Raw genomic sequence first — 14,058 nt, 5'->3', positions numbered from 1 at the left:
CAAGGCCAGTGGCGGTCCCTCTCCCCCACACACTGAGGGGAGTGATGGCCCCCCCAGAGAGGCGGAAGCCATTGGCAGGGTGCTCAGTTGGCAGAAGGAGCAAGTTTGCGAGCTTCTGCTTTCTCTTCCCCAACTTGTTCCTGCTGTCCACACCTCCAACTTGATGGGTATGGGGGTGCTGCCAACCCCACCTGCATACCATCAGCCCATGTGGGCAGGGTAGCGAGTGGGGACTCAGAAGGGCAAGAGCTCATCTGGGGAGTGAAGGCTGCCTTGTGGAGAAAGCTGTCTATGAGCTGGGGAGACTGCCAGTTGGAGTGGGGCCAGGAGTGCTCATGAAGTTTTAAGGCAGAGGGAATAGGGTGTGCAAAGGCCCAGGGGCAGGAAAGGCCCTGGTGTGGAAGGAAGGAAGGAAGGAAGGAAGGAAGGAAGGAAGGAAGGAAGGAAGGAGGAAGTCGGCTTTGGACTGAATAGAAGAGGGAAGAAGGATGGCATGGGCAGATGAGATGACGTTCGGAGTTTGTGACCAGATAGTGAAGAATGCCCGAGTCAGGTGCACAGGTCTTCCACTGGAGGCAGAAGCACCATGGGAGGTTCTGTGTAGGCGTAAGGGGGCCAGTTTGTGTGTTCAGAGGAAGGTGGGTAGAGACTGGACGCAGGTTACAGCAGCAGAGGGGCTACTTTGGTGGTCCAGGTGAGAGGTGATGAGGGCCGACCTTGGGGGGGGAGAAGCCTGGAACTTCTGGACTCTCTCTGGGACTTGTCAGTAAGTGGTGAGGAGCGGATAGGACTGCACTTGCGGGGCGCACTTGCCCTCCTCAGGGTCCTATGAGGTGAGGCCTCCTCCCCTCCCAGGAGAGTTGCTGCAGTGAGGGGCCCCAGCTGTACCCCTTTGTGTGGCAGACCGGAAGGGGAGAGGGGACTCAAGGAGCAGGTCGGAGCCTGTCCTCTGTCAAAGGAAATACCCACCCTCCTAAGCCTTTCAGAGACTGTTTTCTTCCAAGTAGGTCCTGCTGTTACCAGGGCAACCAAGAACCCTGTGCTTTGTGTTTCTGTGGCTTTTCAGTCCCTGGGGAGAAGTGGCCTGCAGAGTTTTCCCCGAGTCTGGGCAGGATGCAGGAAGTGCTAATGGTGGGAGTGAAGCTCCTGCCCCCCCCCCCCAATTTGTGATAATCTCTTGCCTCACTAATGCCTGTCCTTATTCCCTGGGAGGGGCCAAGCCGGCCCTCCACAACTCAGTTCTTAAGGTCAGTGCAAGTGGGAATGGAGGGTAGTGATTATGAGTTCTGGAGTCAAACTGCTGGAGTTCACAGTCAAGTTCTGCAAGTGACCTTGAGCGGCCAGTTTCCTAGCAGAATGAGGGGAACGAACAGTGGGGCCCGCTTCAGACAGCAAGATTTTCTCTGTCTTCCTCCATTCCTTGGAACAGGGTTTTTGTGACCCTCGCCGTCCTTGTCACCCTTCCACTGCCCTCACTCTTTCCTTCCTTCTTTTATTCTAGTATTTCCTAACTCCTGGCATGCAAAGGGGCTTCTGTGAGGTGCAACCTGGCCACCTCACATTGGATGGCCAGGACCCCAGGGGCATAAGCATTTCTGGCACCCATTCTGCTGATTCATCCTGAGCCCTCACTGACTCAACTTTGCAAATTTTTTTTCTACAAGTTTCCTCTAAGCACACGTTCCCCACTCAGGCTCCTGCAGTTGGTTTTCTGAACCTGACTTCAAGATCTTACATGTGCACCTAGTAAATAAAGGTCATTTCAGCACATCCTTCCAAATTAGGGAGGTTTGGGGGGCTTCTGATTCCATTTTGGAGGGGAGCCTCTAGTCCTCCAGGCTCCAGACCATCTGCAGATGCCTCTAGCAAGTGGCCTATTCATTCACTCACTTCTTCATTTATGTACCAAACTAGTGTTGAGATCCCACTATATGCCCAGCTGTACGCTGAGTCCTAGGGACCCAACATTGAATAGACGGATGAGAAGCTGTGGCCTGAGCAGCAATGGGCCTCACGGGCTGGAATCCAGGGCCCTGTTCCCTATACTCACGGGGCTTCGGGCTGCAGGGTTGGGCAGGGCCCACCCTACTCCTCTTACTTTCCTCCACCTGCTCTGATGGGCACAACCTGAAGAGACTGCAATGGGCATGAGACACTCGGGGTTGCTGGACACCTTATCTGACTCCAAAAGTAGAACGGGTGCAGCTCACACCCCCACGGCCCTGTCCCTCCCCGGAAGGGGCAGTGAGCCACACACTCATGTATAATCGTCCCCACAGACTTGGCACTGCCTGCCCTACTCTGCAGGCCCTCCACCGCAGGGCAAAACCGCCGCCTGGCTGCCTTTCTCAGGGCCTCCGGAGACAGTGCACCTGGGCGAAGACCCAGAATGCAGTCAGGCTGAGGCTTGAGCTTGTCAGGCTTTCCTAGGAAACAGCACGGTGGACTAGAGTTCAGAGTCACACAGACCTGAGTCCCCCATGGAACCTAACATCTGAGTCAGGTCCCTGGGCTCTAAACCGACACACCATGACCTGCCTGAGTTGTTGTGGGGATGAAATGAGATGGTGTTGGTGCAAGTGCACGCACGTGTGAGAAACGCATTGGTTGCCTCCCTCCCTTTCTTCCCCTGAAAGGGACAAAGCCAAGGAGCCTCTGAGATGGGGCTTTGTCTTTCACTGTGCTCCTGGAAGCTGGCAGAGGGGGGGCAGGATGGGGCCCAGCGGGGAGGCAGTAAGGCCTGCCCATGGAGGCAGAGAGGGACCCAGTGCCGCTGGAGCTGTAAACCCTGGGTCAGTGACTTCTCCTCTCTAAGCCTCTTTCTGCATGTGTAAGGTGAGGGTGAGATGGACTAACATAAGTCATGTCAAAGGCGGGGCTCACCGCTTGTCCCTAGTGGGGGCTCAGTCAAGTTCCCACCCGCTGTAGCAGGAAACAAATTCCCCAATCAAGGCCGGGGAACTGGAGCAAATCCCAGAATAGGATTCAGCTTCTTCTGACACACAGTCTGTGAGGAGCAGTGAAATGTTGCCGGGAGGGTCGCTGCAGGTCTGCTCTGGAGCTATTTGAAAATTTTCAGCAGCCAGCTCACTGGTGTCCCATGGCACCACCTACTGCCCAAAAGTGGAAGGGCCGGCCTCCCTCCCTCTCCCTCCCAAGTCCGTGGGCGGGCGCGCGCGCGCGCGCGCGCGCGCGGTGGGGGCCGTTTGGGGGGCCGTTACAGGATGGTGCAGCTAGGCCATTCATACCTTTGCATCCCAGTAAGTGGAGAACTAATGCTACTTTCAAGACGCCTAGTCCCTCCGCTTCCCTCTGACAAATGCGTAGGACTCGAGGTACGTCCCCTGAGCCTCACTGAGCCTCAGTTTCCTCATCTGAGCACTGCAAGGCTTCAGGCCAGGGTTGCTTCACGCAAGCTGCCTGGGAAGTACCTGGTACCTACTGGGTACCCATCCAGGACTGCTCAGTAACCCAGACACACACAGTCTTTACACACCCTTTATATTTTTATTGAGGAGAAAGCTTTAGCATTCAGAAAGATTTATCTTCACAACACAATAACACAATAACAATAACAAATTTATTCCAACGGGTTTCCTTCCGAGTCTCTGGGAATCCTTGGGCTGCCTTCATACCCCTGCATGCATCCTCCCACCCCTCTTTCAACCCAAGAAAGCACCCAGAGCCCATAGTTCCTCTTACAGCTCTTGTGGCTGCTACGTCACAAGTATAGAAGATCTAGGAAAGGAGGGAGAGGGTCAAAGGGAAAAGCCCAGGCCCCCTTGCCACCAGAGGGCCAGGAACCAGCTCACTGCTCACCCAGTCTTGCCCAGGCTGAGGCTACAGGTCTCAGGGTGACAAGCGCCATGGAACAGGCAGGGCGTGTGCTGACGGGACCCTGGAGATGGGGGTGCAAGGCACCTGTCCTTTGCACTTCTCTGGCAGGGACACGGGCAGCAGAACAAGCATGTCAGCCGTCAGCAAACAGGGTCCACAGCCTCAAAGAACAGCAGTTCCCCTTCTGGAACTGTCTCCTGAGGAAATAGCTGAAAAACAGAAAACATTTTCTTTACAGTGTTGTTTACTCCTGCACTGGTGGGGGTGGGGAAAACCGGGCAACTGAAATGTCCAACAAACTAGGAGAATCCTTAAATAAATTATTCAGGTGACATGACTGCACAGGTGGCAGCCATTTTAAATCTGCTGATCAAGAGCTTTGAAAGGCGCGCTGAGAACACACTAGAAAGGAAGGCAGCGAAGTGTTAATAGTACATGTGTGTCTGTGTGTGTGTGTGTGTGTGTGTGGTGGGGTTCTGAATGTTTACGGGTTTTTGGGCCTTCTAGTTTTCTCTGTTCTAAATTTTCTATAACAATTATGCATGATTTTTCTCTTTGGAGGAGGGGGAGCCTTTTTAAAGGCAGCAACAGGTTATAGGACCCCGGTTCCCCTGATCTCCAGGCTGAGAACAACATGATAAACCAAAGGGCTTCTTACCTTCCACCGATGCACAGACCTCGCCAGAAACCAGGTTCTGTGACTCCCCTTCCTTCAGCTCCTTCGTCTTGCTTCCAGGCTCAAAATCCTAAGGCTGGGCTGAGGTTACCTGTCAGACTCAGGTGAGGGACACAGGCTTTCTTCCCTGTGGCCAGACACTATGGCCGCACTTGGCCAGCTGCCGGGCACCGTGCAAGAAGCTCAGTGTCGAGGGCAGTGCAGGCCAGCAGTGGATTTGGCTGGCATTCTGTGGCCAGAGGGACATAGCATGGACTTTGCACTGCAGAAGCAGTGTTTTCTGGACCAAAGGCAAGCAGCAGGGCTCTGTAAGCATCCCTAGGTTTGTACCCAGAAGTCCCAGGAGTCACTAGGAGGCAGTCATCTTCTCACGCCTCATGTCTAATGGATGCCCAGCGCCAGGCCATGGCTTGACCCCCATGTAAGAGACGTGAGGACATCGCAACTGCGAGGCTGCAGGGGGGTGCAGTCTGTAGAGAGAACCATTCTGTCTCCTCGGGAACTAAGGAATCCTTTCCATTTAAGTTACAGAGCAGGCCTGGGCCCTCTCTTTGGCAGTCTGGGAGGGAAAAGCCAATGAGGCCTCCTCTGGATCCCCAAGGATGGCAAGACTCCTGCCAAGATGCAGTCTAAGGCCTGGCTTGGGAGGAGATCACTGTCCCTAAGGAGAGAGTCACTGCTCACTATGCAGAGTGGTTGCTGTTTCTTTGTCCTCCTCCCCACCCTCCAGACTACGTCAAGGAAAGGAGTAAAGCCGGTAACTGTGGGCTCTGCCCACCGGGGATGCCCGGGAAGGCAGTGTGCCAAGGCAAGAGGGCCCCAGACTCAGCGAGCTGGTCCAGGGATCCTGGTCCCGTAGTCTGTGGAAAGGCAGAACCAGTTTGCCAAGTTGTCCATTTGACATGTGGCTTTGTACACCGTCACCAGATAGATGTAGTGTCCTATTCGGGGCCCTTCTGCTGGAGGTGTGGCATGAAGCAAATCCTGCTGTCTGTCGGTTTTACCTACAAAGTGGCATCAGTGGCTTCAGGAGTTTAATACAGTCTGCCCTTCTGCTCCCCAGGGCGGGTCAGGAAGGCCCTGGGCAAAGTCCTGGTGAGCCAGGCGGAGGAGAAAACTGTAGAACACAGGGTTAGGCACAACTAGAGGAGAACTGCGAGGGGGTGACCAGTTCATTTATGGGAGCAGGCCCAGAAACCTGAGCACAGTGCATGTCAACAGGACTGTGAACGCGCCTTGGCTGGGCACCTGTCACTCCCTGCTCATGGCGGCAAGACGGTCTGGAGTTGTGCAGGTCTCCTTCAGGTTCTGCAGGCCTGCAACACCCTTAAGTACTGGTCAGCAAAGGGGGCAGGTGTGGCAGCAAACAGCAGGGGCAGGGGATGCAGTAGAAGGGTGTGTTCTAGGTGGCTATGTGGGCCCAGCACTCACACGCGAATTCGGCCACGTGAAGCCCGGTGGCCCCCCTGTCTCGGAGTGAGGCGGAATAGCACCGGGGGCCGTCTTCGAGTGTGGCGTTGCCCTAAGCGGCCTGCACGGCGAATATGCGGCGGGGAGCTGTAGAAGGGTGAATTGGTACCTGGGAGGCCCTCCAGCAGGGGGACCCGGTTCTGGTTCCTCCGTCGGCTGGGCTGTATTATGGGAGGCGACGCGTCTAGGAAATTTTCATGGTAGTAGCCGGAAGTCTGGGATGAAGCGTTGGCAAAGGTTGGTGGCACGTCCATGAGCTCATCTAGGTCATCATCTTGGGCCTCGTCCTCGGTCTCTTCCTCCTGCTCCGGCTCCTGCTCCAGCTCCTGTGCCGGTCCCGGGCCCCTGAATTCCGCCTCCCTCTTGCGCATCTCCTCCTCCTCCTCCTCGTCGTCCAGAACGTCCACCACCACAATCTCGTCCTCGTCGTCGTCGTCCTCCAGTTTCTGTTTCATCTCCTCCCTCTCCTTCCTCCTCATCTCTTCCTCCTTCTTCCTCTTCTCCTCCTGCTCCTGCTCCCTCATCTCCTGCTGAATAGCTCGCACCCGCCTCCGCTGCTCCTTTTCGTAAAGCCTGCGCCTGCGCACCTCTGCATCTTCATCCTCACTGTGGCGCCCCTCTTCCTCGTGGCCATCGAGATTAGGGTCTGCAGCGAATGGGAAGAAGGAATTGCGAACCCCAGGGAGCGGCATTGGCTTGGGGACTCGCACTTTCCTTTCAATCTCCACACACTCGAGAATCAGCTCGTCCAGGTCGGCCATTTCAGTCGACCATAAGAGCTCCTTGCGGAAGAATTCGGACAGCCCTTTGAGGAACTGGTTTTGGAGGCGGCAGTCGTCCCAAGACAAGAACTGGGCCAGGAACTGGAAAGCGTCTGCATAGCTGCCCAGGGTACAGTCCCCCTGCTTGAGCTTGCGGATGGCCTTTTTCGCCACAATGGGGGGGATGGGGCCACAAAATTTCTTACGGATCTCATCCAGGAAGCGCGCCAAGTTGGCACGCAGGGGGCTTCCTTCCTGGGTGACTGAGACGGCCCAGTCCTTGGCGTCGCCGGTGAAAAAGGAGATGACAAAGGCCACCCGCTCGGCGCCCCCGGGGAAGTGGTCCTCATGGTCGGCTATGAAGGTCTCTAGCCGCATCAGGAATTCAGGCAGGTACACCGGGTCGCCTGCAAAGGGCTCCAGCTCGGGCCGCTGCAGCTGCGGCGCAGCAGGCTGCGCGGGCAGCTCGCGGGGAGCGGGCGGGGGCAGCGCCGCCGGGCTCGGGGCCGGGGCCTGGCTGGGCGGCGGGGGCGGGGGCGGGTCGACCTGGCCGTCGGCGGCGTTGCGGTCCTGGGTGGCGCTGAGCACCGGCTCGTCCGAGGCGCACTCCGGCTCGGGGCGTGGGGCCGGCCAGCACAGGAAGGGCAGCTCGCCCTCGGGCACGGCGTCCACGTCGCTGAGCGGGAACTCCAAGTTCTCCTCGGCAAGGACGGGCACAGCGGGCACCGGCCAGCGAATATAGCTCGAGACATTGCCCCGCAAGGAATTCACCTCAGCCAGGGCCCGTCCGAGCTGAAGGCCCAGATTGGCATTCTCCCCGCGAAGGGCATTTAATTCTTCTCGCAGGGCCACGTTCGCCATGCGGAGGCTGTTGAGATTTCCCGACGCCTCGGACATCTGGGCTCGCCCGGGGCCCTGAGTCCGCGGGCGGGGCGCGGCGGGGCGGGGTGGGGGTGGGGTGGGGGAGCTGAGGCGGCGAAAGGAGGCCGAAAGGCTGCGGCGGGGCACCGGGGGGACCTGAGCGCCGTGGCGGGCGCGACCGGGCCACACCCACGGGGCCGAGCGCGGAGGGCGGACACTCAGCGCGCAGGGCCCAGCGGCGGCGGGGCCCGGGGCGCGTTACCTCGTCCCGGGGATCGGAGAGGGCGGGCGGCGAGGCGGGAGGCCGGGCGGAGCGGACTGCGGCAGGATCTGTCGAGGGAAAATCTTGCCTCGGCCGGGATCCCCGCCTTTTAAGCTCGGCTCGCCCCGCCCCCCCACCCCGGCAGGGGCGGGGCTTCGGGCACCGCGGGCGCCCAGTGGCTGCCGCGCCCCCCTCGGCTGCGCCTCTCACTGACTCTCTCCTTCCCTAGCTGCAGCTAACTCGGGTCGGGAAAATGCGACAGCGGCTGCCCACTCGAGGTCGTCATGGCGACAGCCAGGGAACGTGTTCCTCTCCTCGGGCAGGCCCCCGAGTGTAGAGGAGCTGCTTCGCGAGGCGCAGCTCAATCTCCAGAGCCTGTTGCAAGGTACCGAGAGGGAGGGGCGCTGCGGTCGGACCCCACCGGCCAGATGCGCAGCGGCTGGAGGGAGGCCCAGAACACACACGACAGGGGCCTGCGAGAGAAAAAGAGAAAACAGCTTCAAACCCATTGAAAAACAAAGCACATTTTCCAGTTTTCACCTTCTAGACTGATTCTAAAAGACCCTATTTCTATGGCTGTTTACCAGCATCCCCCCTTTTTCTTTTTCTGTTTTTTGTTTTTTGGTTTTGAAGTTCAGAAGTCCACGGGGAAAAAGACTTGAGTTAGGGCAATAGGTCAAACCATTTCTAAATACAGCTGGATTCCCAAGGTGTGGCCCATAATACACCTTCCAGACCTCTTGCCACATCACCCATGCCTTGGGAATCCAGGTATCCAAAACGCGGAGCAGGCATCCGCAGGGCCTCCCACTCCCGGCTTCAGTCACTCTACTCTTGCACCAACCCGTCCACATGTGTCCCGCGTGGCTACTGCCTCACCACAGCAAGCCCAATACACTGCCCCCAGAGCAGCCTTCATCCCCAATTCCCATCCCAGTGTCTTTGGAGTATACCGATGAGTTCGTAGTATGCAAAGTTGGGTCCACACGACCCAGAGAAACAGCCCAGTCAGAGTGACTGCGCGGTCAGACTGCACCCACGAGGCAGAGGGACAAAACCCAGAAATGGAAAGCAGAGCTACAATCTAATCTGAATCGCACACCTAACTAGCTGTGTGACATTGTGCAGATTGCCCACCCTCTCTGAGCTTCCGTTTAATGAGTCATCTTTAAAACGGGGATTCCAATTTCAAGCCCATGGCACCATTTTGTGACGATTAAAAACAGGGAATATAAAAACTTAAGAATAAAAATAATAATTAAAAAACAGGGAATATGTAAATTGCTTAGCAGGAGTATATTGCAGCTGGAGAAACCTTGATAAGATGCAGCAGCAACCCCCAATACATGTCTTTTGGGACAGGGGCTGAGCTAAACATAATATTAAAGTTAATATAAAAGAAAAACCAATATGGTCCCTGATAGGACCTTACAATATAAAAACATATGCATCGACCAGAGGGATTTAGCCAACGGAAGTGGCAAAAGTACTGAAACTCAGCAGTATGAGAGAGACTACTGGCATACTGCCTATATGTGGATGGAGGTTCCAGGGGCCATACATATGTCACATTCACTGAACTGCACGCTTAAGATTTATGTACTTTAGTGGAGGTAAGTCATAGCTCAATAAAATAATAGAAATAAAACCTCAGTGCTAGGTCACAAGCTCCATACACCCACCGGGCCCCCACTGTCCCATTCGGACCTCTTTTCCAAGCCTAGAAGCCCTTCCTCTCTCCCTCTTCCCCACTCCAATCCTTACACTTTCTTCAGTTCTATTCTTGCCTCTTCCAACAAAACCTTTCACACGAGTCCTGCACTTTGCATCGTTCTACCCATGAGCACCCATATGCGGCACTTTGTAGCACCCATCTGAAGAGGACCTATGTAGTTCTGAACGGCTTTTTCTTTCATTTGTTCATTCCTTTCCTCATTCGTCTACTAGTCCTGGGTATGTATTTTGTCTGCCTAACCAGACTGAGCTTGTCAGTATAAAGAAATGCATCTCTTGGGTTTCCAGAAGTACCTGGCATGGCTGGATCCCCAAGAGGCACTCAGTAGACATTTGTTGAGTGAACATTAAATGTGAAAAGACATCTTATCAGCTCTCGTTTATTCATGCCAATGGAGAATAGAAAACGGCAGTTGGCCACCCACCTGCAGTACAGCCATAACTCCCACCTCCTTGCCAGGGCAGTGGTGACCTTAGAGAAGCAACATTCCAAAGGACAACATAAGCCTTGTGTGCAGATAAGAGAGGAGCTAGCATGCAAAAGAAAAACCAGGGTGCTCTGTGTTGTCACCATGGGCCCGTGGAGGGGGACCTAGCGGGAGGCACATTTCACCTCGAGATAAGGAAGAACATTCCTGACATACGTGACAGCCCCAACTGTCCTTGGATGGAATATGTGGCCTTGGGAGGAAGGCTGCCCCCTCCTATGCAGGTGTGTGCGGAGGCTGAAGAGGCCCCTGGAAGGACTGCTGAGGAGGAAGTCCAAACTTTCCAGGTCCCTCCTGACTCCGAGTTTCTGTGATTTTTTTTTTGACTTGGAGTCAAACTGATGACATATTCCGGGGAGCAAGACCTCAAATGCTCCCATGAGCTTGAAAGTCTTTGTTCAAATGTGCAACAGCCCTGCCTGTTGATTCTTTACTCTCATTTCCTTCATGAACTCCTGGAATTCATCACTTAAACGCAACCCATGCAGATCTTTCACATCCTTCTTATTCCCTGACCTCTCCTTCCTTCTGTGGCACCGCCTTCGCCTTCCCTCTCTTTCACCTTAGCCCCTGGACCTGGCACAACCTACAGTGGGACTGAGGGGCAGGAAGCCAGGCCCTCGGAGGCTCAAACAAGAGCTCTTGACATGCAAGGGGAGCATTCGACGCTGGACTTCTCGGTGCAAATCTCTCCGCGCTTCACATGGGTCATGTGCTGGCTAGGGCTACAGAGGACCTTGCAGCATAAAGTAGCGAAAGTGTGCATTCTGAGCCTCTTCTCCAAGTTGAACACTTAAGGTGGGGGCCACTGAGGCAAGGGCTTGGTTCCAGAAGCAGCACAAGTCAAATCTTTTGACTCTTTTCTCCTCAGCTCTCATAGTCCCAGGGAGTAGGCATTTTTCCATTTCTGAACCCGAAGGCTGAGATGCCAGGAAATATCCTAAGAAACCATGCAAGCCAGGCCTGCCAGCTAGAGCAGGAGTCCCGGCTCATAGTCCCTCCCCCGCCCAGCACTGGGCCATGGCCCCCTAGAGTGTGTATCCACTGTGCTATTTTTCAGAAGAATATGAGGAACAGTACTCGGAGGCCAGACTGCTGGGGCAGACCTTCCGCTCTGCTGATGAGGCCCCTCAGCCCACCCCTAACCCAAGGCCCCAGTCTGCCAGGCGTCTGGAGTTGGTACTGATGGTGAGTCGCCTCTTCCCCTGCCTGGGAGAGCCAGCATGCAGAGCTAGCCCAGCACCCACCAGCAGGGGACCTCGAGCTGTTCACACTTATGCACCGGAAGCTGCTGCTCACCTCTGCTCATCAGCAGAGCCACCTTGAGGCCCGGCTGGCCGGCCAACACGGCCCTGCACAGCAGGTGTCTGGCCTGGCAGCCCGTCCATGCTCTCCTGCCTCCCAGACAAAGGCTCCAACCGCCCTGCCTAGACAGCCATCCTGTGGGCGTGGCTCATCCAGCCCCAGTTGGGAGCACACCCTTCCCATCACCTTCTTTCCCAACAGCCTACAAAACAGCAGCTGAGCGAGGATGAGACCACCACCCAGGGTGTGAGGGCCCCTGAGGCCTCCCTGAGCCTGTCGACACCACCCGACAAGCAAGCTGCCTGGACTAGCCCCTTCCCTCTGCCCGCCCTAGAGGAGAAGCGGTGGCTGCAGCCTTGCTCCACGCACTCTGACATTGTGCCAATCAACATCTCTGGTAGAGTTGCTCAGCACCACCTGTTTGCTTCCCTCCATGCCAACTACAGACCATCTTCTCCAAACGCACTGGGGGCTGGGGGAGGGAGCAAGACTTTCTTTGCTACTGGCTCACCCTGCACTGTCAAGGTCATGGCTCTCGCCAGGGAACGGAGGCATGCAGAAGAGGGGGCTCTGGCTGCTCTTTCTTCACTCTCTACTGGCACTGCCACACTAACTGAGACCATTTGATAGCAAACAAAATGTTCTTAACGGAAAACTCTAAAACTTTAAGAATGTGTGTGCTTTTTGGAGCATCTGTGGACATTTCTCGTTTGTGAGTTATGTTTGCGCTGGGGAAAGAAACCTTGTTGTGCCAGAAGCTGGGTTTGCATAGGAGTCGGAGGGGAAGTGTGGGGTTCAGAATGCTGGTGCTAAAAGTGGGGCTCACAACCGGGGCACAGACTTCGGGCCTTATGGTACTTTACGTAGACACTCGCTCTTTCAGTGAGGTGGGCCTCCCTAACTTGTGAGGCAAGTGTCTAAGAAGGGAAGTGACAGGAAGGGACCAAGGCCAGAAGGACCAAAGCGGGAAAATGATGTATGTGGCTCAGCTGGCTGTGACTTTGGGGACATGTGACACCTTGTACCACACACATTACTAATTCGTACTGCACACTCCAGCGGCTATAAGTGGAAAAGGAAGCGGGTTGATCATTTCTGAAAGAGCTAGGGCCAAGAGATTCGAAATCAAGACTTTATAACCCAAAGGGACCAGAGGCATCCAGCTGGGAAAAGTTGATGGAGATGATGAGCACAGCTCTGGCCACATGTGCTGATGCTCCCTGGATATGGGGTCATTTCAGGCAGTCAGAGGCACGAGATAGCCCACAGCCTGGGGAGCTGTGCCAAGAGGAGTGAGGGTTGAGAGGGGAGACTCACAGAGTGATGGTGGGTGCTTCGTTTCTGAACTTCTGTCTGACTCTCAATGACACTGGCCCTGACCTTTGCCCACGGAGTCACGTGCGAGGGGCGGGGGGTCATACGCAGCCATGGGGCGGAGGGGAGGGTTTGGTTAGCCAGCTGTTGAATGAGAGACCGTGAGGGGAGCAGCAGACCTCACCGCCTGCCTCACCCTGCCCCAGCAATGCCACAGCAGCAAAGACTGAGGACCTGGTGCTTTAAGAGAAATAGATCTCAGTCACCATGCAGGGGTGAACTGTGACACAATGACAGACTGCCAGGCTGCTTCCTGTGGCGGGGGCAGGGTCGGGGGGTGGGCAGCTTCTTGGAGACACTGTCCTTTGGCCCACATGAAGGCTTTCTCTGAGAAAAGATTACGATCTAGAAACATCTAGTGTCAACCTGTGTCTCTACACCAGTGGTTCGCGCCCCGAGTTGCACATCTCAGTAATCAATCACCTGGGGCGTTTGAGAAAACACTTGTACCTGGGCTCTCCTCCCTGAGATTTAAATGTTCTGGGTGGGGTCCAGGTATTGGAGTTTCCAAAGCTGCCCAGTTTATTTCTATATGTAGCCAGGGTTGAAAAACCATGGCTCTCGGCCACCTAAGACTCACAGGTGTCCCTAAGTGCAGTTTATGAAAGCCAGCATGTGTGCCTTGGGGCTCTGGGTGTCCAGGGCCAAGTTGGGAGGGATGTGGAGGAAGGGCTACCTGCCTGGATGCTATTCATGCTCATAGCTGCTGTCATCATCCCTTCTCTGCATCCCAGGCCCACGTCCACTGTAAACAGAAGCCAGGATGTACCCAAGTGTCTTTATTTTGGCTACAGGGCAGCAGTTTGATAAACACGCAAGTTTGCGACACTCGTTGTTTAACACAGAGACAGCCGTGAACCCCAAGTCCACCCTGAGGCGGAGGCGGACCATTATTGGATTCTCTAACTTTTCCCAGCGAGACCAAGGTGACCCCAGCACAGCTGATCCCCCAGACCCTTCTTCTTGCTCACTCCCACCCATCCCATCACCCAGGTGGTATCGTGGTGATGGGGACAGGAATAATTTGGGGGCGGGAGGCTTCGGATGCCCCAAAGAAGCCAATGTGGTATGCGGAGCAGGTCTCCCACGCTCTGAATTCATTGTTATTGTTTCCCATTATAAATGGAATATAACCATGTATATCAAGTTTAGGCAAACAGAGGAAATGGGGGGAATCATCACTAAAAGTCCCATGTTAGCAGAACGATCACTGCTGTTAAATGAAGGCCATCCAAAGAGCACAGACCAGAGATGGGGACACACTCCCTGGCCTGCCCCTTACTAAGCCTG

General features: G+C 55.4%; 2 protein-coding genes across 5 annotated transcripts in view; one reads left to right on the top strand and one right to left on the bottom strand.

Moving 5' to 3' along the window:
* The window catches only part of NHSL2 (NHS like 2), an 88,356-nt gene that overhangs the window by 60,045 nt on the left and 14,253 nt on the right, over positions 1-14,058 (top strand). Inside the window, exons 1-4 of one of the 4 annotated variants that reach the window (XM_081041693.1) lie at positions 8,102-8,252; positions 11,150-11,277; positions 11,596-11,791; positions 13,563-13,694. The exons of 1 other annotated variant lie outside the window; for it this stretch is intronic. In XM_081041693.1, the coding sequence (XP_080897819.1) occupies positions 11,275-11,277; positions 11,596-11,791; positions 13,563-13,694 (331 nt within the window). In that variant the 5' untranslated portion in view covers positions 8,102-8,252; positions 11,150-11,274. Of the gene's footprint in view, positions 1-8,101; positions 8,253-11,149; positions 11,278-11,595; positions 11,792-13,562; positions 13,695-14,058 lie in introns of those variants that run through there. 2 more of the 4 variants (XM_081041694.1, XM_081041695.1) reach the window with 2 other exon arrangements.
* On the bottom strand, positions 3,488-7,650 carry RTL5 (retrotransposon Gag like 5). Its single transcript, XM_081041697.1, has 2 exons — positions 4,496-7,650; positions 3,488-4,046 (listed from the first exon to the last, which is right to left on the bottom strand). Exon 1 carries the CDS (start codon positions 7,639-7,641, stop codon positions 5,941-5,943), a length of 1,701 nt encoding a protein of 566 aa, XP_080897823.1. The 5' UTR covers positions 7,642-7,650; the 3' UTR covers positions 3,488-4,046; positions 4,496-5,940.

This window comes from Rhinolophus hipposideros (genome assembly GCF_964194185.1).
Source record: "Rhinolophus hipposideros genome assembly, chromosome: X".
Lineage (NCBI taxonomy): Eukaryota > Metazoa > Chordata > Mammalia > Chiroptera > Rhinolophidae > Rhinolophus > Rhinolophus hipposideros.
The sequence above is the reverse complement of the archived record's forward strand: the minus strand, read 5'-3'. Positions and strand labels throughout refer to the sequence as shown.

Coding starts and splice junctions, on each gene's coding strand:
- RTL5 (XM_081041697.1), bottom strand. CDS start 7,641: ATGTCCGAGGCGTCGGGAAATCTCAACAGCCTCCGCATGGCGAACGTG.